Raw genomic sequence first — 9,086 nt, forward strand, 5'->3', positions numbered from 1 at the left:
CTGACGAGGTTTCAGTTTCAGCGGGTGCTTGCAATGGCCATTGCCGCAGCGGGCTTGGACCCGGGCGAATTTGGGACCCATTCCTTTCGAATAGGGGCTGCCACTGAAGCTACAGCCAGGGGTCTTAATGTAGAACAAGTGAAACGAGTGGGGCGTTGGTCCTCCAATTGTTATAAGAGGTATGTGCGATTACACATGTTGTGAAGCTGTAATCATGTACTCACGCTTCTTGTCTTTTGTTTGTTTTCAGTTGCGCAAGCCTACGCGGCAGGGCGGACTGTGCAGTCGACCCAACACCAGGCCAGCGGTCGCACATCACCGGCTGTGAGAAAGGAGGTGTGGGTCGTGGGCCACTCATACGTGAGACGGGCCGCAGACGTATTCAAAGCAGGTGACATGATTCACGTACCTGGGGAATACGGGTACAGAGTGTCCTTCTACGGAAGGGGCGGTCTCTGTATTGACCAGTTTCAAGCATTCTTTGAGGGTTTGTTAGAGCGGATGAGGTCACCGCCGTCCTTAGTCATAGTACATTTGGGGGGCAATGATTTGGTCACCACCGGTAGACGACTTCTCCTGGAGGCTATGCTTTCCACGGTAAGTTGGTTAGCGAGGAGAGTTCCGGGGTGCATAATTGCATGGTCTCATATGATCCCACGAAAAGTGTGGCGGGGGGCTATTTCGACCCCTGCTTTGAACCATTCTGTTAGGAAGCTGAATAATAAAGTGAGTAGGTTGTTCCGTTCCAAGACATTGCATTCGATCTCGCATAGTTGTATTAATGATGACAGTATGTATTTGAGGGATGGTGTGCATTTGTCGAGGGTGGGGAATGAGTTACTCATAGGAGACTTCTTAGCTTGGTTAAAATCGTTAAAGCATGACCTTTAGGTAGGAGTTTTGTGGGGGGTCCGGATAGCCGGTCAACTATCCGGACCTGTGGCGGTAAGGTCATGATCGGTGAGCACTAATTGGTAGATCCCTATGAGTGGGCGTCACCCAACACGGATGGGAGCGCTCGGGAGAGGTGGCCATTGGCCCCTCAATGGGGAGGCGGTCCCGTCTAAGGGCGGGTCGCCGGAAGTAAAGGAAAGGCGGTCAAGGCCCCTTCCTTTGTAGGAGGGGTTACAGCCCCCTCCTGGGGAATTTCCCGGGGCCAGTGTCATCTGCGACGGCAGATGCGGTAAGTTGTGTGGGGTGGGGGGAGGTCCACGATACCTTCTAGATACCACACACAAGTCTTCGAACGACCTTTAAATGGCGTCGAGTCTTAAGTGCCCCCGTCAAGTCAAGGGAAATTGTTAGTAGTTGCACTTGAGGTAAGCCTCTGTGCTGTCGCCCCTCCCAAGTGGGAGGGGTAAGTCTGGTTAGGGATCTTGACACCGGTTATGACCTTGCCGTTGGCCCTTAAACGTTAGGATGTACAATTTCAGTGTTATAGAGAATGTTTTGTAGGATGCTAGTTCGGCTAGGAGAACCTCTGTATTAGAGAATATGTTAAGGTTAGCCAAACATCGCAATGTGATAATGAAATTGTACATAACATGAAACGTTTAATGTTTAATTTTTTGTTTTAATAAATACGGCCGCGGGAGGGTCACTCCCTCCCACATCCAAAAACTTTCAAGAACTGTTTCCGGTTTCCCTCCTTTTTGGGATCGTGTTGAGAGGGGGTGGCGGGTATCTCAGCCATATGGAAAGGGGCGACCACTCGGTCCCCCCGCACGTATGGCGGAGTGCCTCGATCCCCCCGGGAAGCCATTTTTGGGCGGGAGGCGCGTCTCGGCTGGTATGCCCGAAGCGGCGTAGCCGGGGCGCGCTTTTTCCCGCCCTAGAGTGGGCTGGCCTAGACACCGACGTAGCCAGCCCCGCCCCCGGGGCGGGCAGGGGCGGGTTTACGCCCGCCCTGAAGACGGATAAAAAGAGACGCAAGACCAGAAGACGTCCTCTTGTTCTTGTGCTCCGAAGCTGCACCTCCTCGCTACACGTGAGCTCGGGACAGAACGAAGAGCCAATTTTGACCCACCCACCAGCCCCTGAGGACAGCAAGTTGTTGTGCAATAAAGTGAATTTTATAAGTATGTTTTTCTGTTTTGTTTACAGGCTGTGAAAGTATCAGTTTGTTGTTGATCATAATAAAGTATGGTGAATATCGTGTAGTTTGTTACAATAAAAATGATTTGATATAGTGTTGCATTTTAAGCATGCTCTTTCGGTCATAGCGACCAATGTTTTCATAGATTTGAGTAAAGAATTGTCGTATTTATTTTTGGTAGGCGGTAAGGTCATGATCGGTGAGCACTAATTGGTAGATCCCTATGAGTGGGCGTCACCCAACACGGATGGGAGCGCTCGGGAGAGGTGGCCATTGGCCCCTCAATGGGGAGGCGGTCCCGTCTAAGGGCGGGTCGCCGGAAGTAAAGGAAAGGCGGTCAAGGCCCCTTCCTTTGTAGGAGGGGTTACAGCCCCCTCCTGGGGAATTTCCCGGGGCCAGTGTCATCTGCGACGGCAGATGCGGTAAGTTGTGTGGGGTGGGGGGAGGTCCACGATACCTTCTAGATACCACACACAAGTCTTCGAACGACCTTTAAATGGCGTCGAGTCTTAAGTGCCCCCGTCAAGTCAAGGGAAATTGTTAGTAGTTGCACTTGAGGTAAGCCTCTGTGCTGTCGCCCCTCCCAAGTGGGAGGGGTAAGTCTGGTTAGGGATCTTGACACCGGTTATGACCTTGCCGTTGGCCCTTAAACGTTAGGATGTACAATTTCAGTGTTATAGAGAATGTTTTGTAGGATGCTAGTTCGGCTAGGAGAACCTCTGTATTAGAGAATATGTTAAGGTTAGCCAAACATCGCAATGTGATAATGAAATTGTACATAACATGAAACGTTTAATGTTTAATTTTTTGTTTTAATAAATACGGCCGCGGGAGGGTCACTCCCTCCCACATCCAAAAACTTTCAAGAACTGTTTCCGGTTTCCCTCCTTTTTGGGATCGTGTTGAGAGGGGGTGGCGGGTATCTCAGCCATATAGTGTTCATACCCTCTGAGGAACCCCCTAACCACCGGGTTGACCTCTGAGTGTGACACTGATTTTCTCAGACGGGTGGTCCGGATAAAATCCCAAATGATGAAGGGCGGATCCGAATGGTGACTGATGGGTTATTTCCTCATCCTTTGAGAATCTCCTGTGTTGCATTGATTTAGCGGTACGGGTGATTTGGGGTACTTCTTTATACTCTTAGGCGTTTTCCTTTTAGACCCTCTGGTATCTAGTTAATAAACTATTGTCTGATTAAGCAGAGCTGTTATACCTGCAATATGCCACTGTACGACAGGCGATTGATTTGTATCCTATATCTTGGTACAGCGGAATAGGGCAGGTCAAGGTCTAGAGCGGACTTGATCGTCCTTCATGAGAGAGGGTGGTGGGAGGTACAGTATGGGGGAAAAGAGAAGATGGAAAGTGAAAGATTTTGAAACATGGGGGAATTCAAGAAAAAACAAAGTTATATTGGTTTTGGATCAATACAGTTATAAACAAATAAGTTCATAAACAAATGATATGGTTTTGGTACAATATGCAAATTCTATGGTTCTGATGATAAGTGATAAATATAAGTGTTTGTAGGTTTTATGGATATTTATGAAATTTGCTGATCTTTCGATTAAAGTGGCCTTTTATGCTACCTGTGATGTTTGTCTCATTGCATGGGTCTGGATTATTTTGGGCAAACAAGCTGCAGTGAGGCTTAAAGCTGGGTTTAGCAAAACCTCATTATCCCACTACCAGAAAGTGATCAGAGGCGTCCAGAGTCATCATAGGAGGGGAGACCCAGCAGAGCGTCTCTGCGACGGTGTCAGTCGGTCACCATCTTGCCTCAGGTTTAGGCATGATTTTTCTCGATGCAATCTTTACATTTTATGATGCTTGAATTATATCATTAATTCCAGTGGGTCTGCCTTCATAGCATATTGACTATCTGGAAAGGGGCGGGATGGGTGTAGGGCCAGTAGGTGTCTGGGGTTGTTATGCTCTTAAATAGAAAAAACAGCACTCATTGCTGACCAGTTGCATAATATAAATTCTGAATTGTCTATGCTGACAACCTGTTTCTATCTGTGCAACTGTTACTGTGAATAGAAATGAGTAATCGAAGGTGCCAATAAAAATATATAAAACAACAATGATACAATATACCTATTAGCCAGCCCTCTTAGTAAGCGGTACAATTACAGCAAAGCATTTTCAGGTCAATGTAAAATGTAAATGATGACCATTATAAATACACTCCTGGAAATAAATCCTTAGTATTTCTTTTCAATATTCAGAAAATGAATTATTTGGGTTGATGTGACCAAAGAGCTCCATGGAGAATACAGTTTTAAGTATAAAGGTTTGAGTTGGTTATAATATGAAACCCTGGGAAATTCCAAACATTATGAAATAATTCAGAGTAGGAATACTATTAAAAGAGACTATTTTCTTATGCTTTCCAAAGGTTTCACGAATAGGTGTTTTCTGAATCTTAGGAAGACCAGACACATGCAATGCATCTGTTATTTCCTTAACCATCTAGACAGATCTCTGCTGAAGCCAAACATGGCTGACAAACATTCCAGAAACCCCACAAGCAAGGAGTGCTGGAACCTCCACTGATGGCCTTGGGGAAACTCACCATGCCTAACATGATTTAGGCATGGTATGAGTCATACCATACTGATGATGCTTTCAATAAGTAGTTCATTTATGTTTTTGGGGAGTATTATTTAGCGTGATTATGACTCATCAGGGCATCAGAATGTTGTACATATAGCAGTCCACAAGTGCATATAACAGGCAAGATTGTATAAGCAAGGAGCAATATAAATACAATAAACCCATCAGCCAGGCAGATTCAAGAACCGGAGATGTCCCCAGGAAAATTGTCAAGCAGAATGACTTGAAGACTATTAGTGTAGGAATCTATCAATCAGAAGCATTTTCACTTCTTTCTTTGAGGAGGTAGTCGAGGGGTGTGTCCTACTATCCGGAGGCAGTGTGTTCCCTATTGGTGGAAACTCTGGATCATTAGGTTTGTTTTCATGTTTATCTTGAGCATTATGCATGCACTGTCCATTAAAGGCACTGCACCAGAATGCAGCTGCCTTTGTAAATGCAAAAGTGTAATTTGAAATATACATTTGTGTTTTAAAATACTTATTTGGCATTATGGGTCCAATCTGTACCCTCATGAGCCTCAAGAAAAAGGTGGTTGTAAAAGTCCTTGTGGCTGGTAAGGGTATTTATCAATACTTCACAACTGTCACTGTGGTGGCAATTAACTCATTGCCTGAAGGACCTGTCCCACTAATGAGATGACCCTTCTACCTCCAATGGGCATGTGCCACTGTATAAAATGACCTAGAGAAGGAAAGACAAGAATTTTAACCCACCATAAAAATGTACTGCATTTATTCATTCAAAAATGTTTCTCTGTATAATTTTCTGCAGAGCCATCTTCACATCTTTGTTTCTCAAACTGTAGATCATTGGGTTCAGCATTGGGGGACTGACAGTATAAAATACAGAGACCATTTTATCGTGGCTATCAGAGTTTTTTGAAGTTGGTTTCAAGTACATGGAGATGGCGGTGCTGTAGAATATGGTGACAACAATCAGATGAGAGGTGCAGGTGGAGAAGGCTTTGTACCTGCCTTCCGCAGAGCGGATTCTCACAATGGTGATGATGATACGGGTGTAGGAGAGGATGGTAAAAATACATGGGATTACAAGCACATATGTTGCAGAACAGAAAATCACCATCTGTGCGAAAAAGGTGTCCCCACAGGAGATTTTAAGAAAAGCTGTGGCTTCACAAATGAAATGGTCAATAACATTGCTACCACATAGAGGCAGACGCACTGCCGTAATTGTAATAATGAGAGCAACGAGACCGTCACTAATCCAGCAGAATATCACCATTGAGAGACAGACAGAATTACTCATAATGACTGTATAACGCAAGGGAAGGGTAATAGCCACATATCGGTCATAAGCCATGACTGCTAGGAGCAAACCTTCTGTACAACCCAGGAGAAGGTTGACACAAATCTGGACAGCACAAGCAAAGAAGCTTATGTGCTTCCTCCCAAGGAGTTGTCTCAGCATGTTGGGTACAGTCACTGATGAGTAGCAGATGTCTATGAAGGAGAGGTTACCCAAGAAGAAGTACATTGGAGTATGAAGCTTTTGATCATAGACACATGCTATGAGCAGGATAGCATTTCCAAACAGAGTGGCCACATATATAGCTAAGAATAATACAAAGAGAAAAGTCTCTATTTTGGGGTTCTCTGAAAGTCCCAGCAGTAGGAATTCAGTCACCAGGGTTCCATTCCTCTTCTCCATGTAGTTGCCTCCTTTGTGTCTGTAGAAATATTAGTAAAAATAGATGATGTATTAGTGTTCTAAGTGATTCTTTCACTGCTATTATCACATAATGGATCTATATGGGAGATACAGAAACATTGCTGCACAAACTCTGTGTCGTCTTTTTCAAAGCTTTGCTAGCATCATAAAATGCATGTGTTACAAAGAATTTAAAAGAATGCAATGAAACAATCTCATGAAAGTGTTTGGATAAAGAATTTTCTGTAAAACACTTTACAGCGGGAATACTCTAGCAACAAAAGTCTAACCAAGAACATTATTTAAAAGTACACAAACTTGCTAAAGTTATTGGAGTTTCTCAATTTTGCAAATCTTTACAGGAAAGATTAGTTTCTTGAGGATACAAAATACCTGATTCACTAAGGCAAACTTACAGGGCCCGACTCACACAGGAAGAGTTAGACCAAATGTCTAACTTTACTAATTTTCAATATTCACAAATTAACTTACAAGAAATAACTTAATGACTGTGGAGGTTCTGCTCCCGTGCAAACGTTCTGCACTCAGGGAGGATTCTCAACACTTGGGGTGGAATTTCCACACTCAGGTTGGAGTCAGTGGAATTTCAAACACCTGCAAACAATGCCACCGGCAACCCCTGTACTAAGAGCCATATACAAGTAGCACACAACCAAGGCTCTGGTTTTTCCGCACCCGCACTTCACATCCCTGCTCTTCACATTTCCTTCCCATAAGCATGCTAAATCTGAGCAGGAAGTTGAACTTTACTGAGGAGGAGGACCAGGTGTGTTACCACCAAAAACAGCATGGTTTTCCTCCATGCATCAGAAGTGAAACACAGAAGCAGCCCTATAGCAGAGGTTGGCTACTTCAGTCAATGCTTTGGGGGAGGATGTCTGCTATGTTACAGACATCAAAAAGAAGTTGCAGGTGGGGCATGGCTTGCCGATGAGTGAAGATGGTCACTGGCTGAAGCGGCTCCTCAACTCAACCTTCTAAATCCCATAAAATCCAATATAAATCTGAATAAAAACTTACGTCAGAGGACGGAGAGAAGTAAGGGAGAGGCGAGAGCAGCTGCTGAAGGCATCAACTGGCAGTTTGTGGACCGCCATAATGACCTACGAGAATGCTGGCTGTCCTGTCCAACCGAGCCCCAGCATCAATTTTCAGAGAAACTGTGGGGCTCCAAAGACAGCGCCAGACGAAAGGAGGAAGAAAGTAGCGAGGACAGCTGAGCAGGAACTTCAGAGAGAGCTCAGCAATCCTCTGAGAACCTTCCACAGAGCTGGCGCTCGGGGGACCACCACACGCAATGTGATACACAACAGCAAGACGTCGACTTCAGGAAAAGAAGCCATTCGTGTAGAAGGTTGGCTGGAGAAGATATAAACTATTTGCTGGTAATTGAGGACGGGTCTGAGCTGAAATTCACCGGGAGTGGTGAGTTGTGGCCCCTAGGTACAGGGTGCTCAATCATTGAGGCAAGATCAGTGACAGTGACAAGGCTGCATTTATAAACTGGGAAGGCACCCGCTTTGACCTCCCCTATGCTTCCAGATACAAAGCACGCCCTAGCTTAGAAGACCATTATTTTTAGCACCAGGCAAAAGTCCATACCTTTCTTCCACACTCTTATTAAGGGTGGTGTTTCCGCCTCCCACAATCTGACTGTTAGAACTGGCTATTTCTGGTTGGCTAAGGCTGACGCCAAAGCCAGGCAGAAACTACCATTCTAGTCAGGGCAAGGGAGTCACACGCCAAGATAACCCCTGCTCACCCCCTTGGTAGCTTGGCACGAGCAGACAGGTTTATCCCGGCAATGTGTAAAGCATTTGCGCACGCACACAACAGCAACAACCTCCTAGGCACACCACAAAAGGAACTCCACACAAGGTTGTATAAAAATAACTTTTGTATTGTAAAAATACATCAGATAGTAATCACAAAATATACATGGTGCCAACTGGCACGGGCAATATTCACACGGGATTATTTACATCAGGACAGGGCCACGTGGGCCACTGTCAGAATCAGCACTTAGTAGAAATAGCTCTTCTAGAACTTAGAATAAGTGTAGTACAAAATAACAATAAAAGATCACAACCAGTAACCACTGGTAACTACGCACTACGCACAACTAATAACCATAGGCCTACATCACGCATGGACACATTGCCTCTCTAGTATAAACTATAGTAGGCAAAACACAACCACCTAAGAATAAAATACATTTAGGGGTATAGGTCAGAAGCATTACACATGATGCAAAGAAACATTCAGAGGTGTAGGTAAGACACATAATGCATAAAACACATTCAGAGATGTCACAGGCATAATGGCATAGCACATTACGCATAACTCACATTTGGGCCTATCCGGTAAAAATACAGTAAGCAATCTCTTCACTAGTCTAAACACATTAGACTCTGCCTCCTAAGAATAAATCATATTTAGGGACGTGACTCACAGTGAAGTAAACTCTCACTAACATAAACCTACACAGGTAAAGCAACCTCACAATCACAGTAACATTACATTGCGCAAAAATCACATTAGGCAATTACCATTATAAACATAGTAAAATCATATTGCGCAGAAATCACATACCAGCCCCCTGGCCAACTGGCCATCTCAAGAAACGGGCTCAAATGCCCTGTGTCCAGAATGTCAAGGCGCGCTGCCAAAGCAGCGC

At 44.8% G+C, this 9,086-nt stretch overlaps 1 protein-coding gene across 1 annotated transcript; it reads right to left on the reverse strand.

Moving 5' to 3' along the window:
• Positions 1 to 5,455: 5,455 nt before the first annotated feature.
• LOC147665076 (olfactory receptor 2D3-like) lies at positions 5,456 to 6,388 on the reverse strand. Its single transcript, XM_086949776.1, has one exon. It carries the CDS (start codon positions 6,386 to 6,388, stop codon positions 5,456 to 5,458), a length of 933 nt encoding a protein of 310 aa, XP_086805902.1.
• Between the last annotated feature and the right edge of the window lie 2,698 nt (positions 6,389 to 9,086).

The sequence above is a fragment of the Lissotriton vulgaris genome, unplaced genomic scaffold (genome assembly GCF_964263255.1).
Source record: "Lissotriton vulgaris unplaced genomic scaffold, aLisVul1.2 SCAFFOLD_2008, whole genome shotgun sequence".
Taxonomy (NCBI): domain Eukaryota; kingdom Metazoa; phylum Chordata; class Amphibia; order Caudata; family Salamandridae; genus Lissotriton; species Lissotriton vulgaris.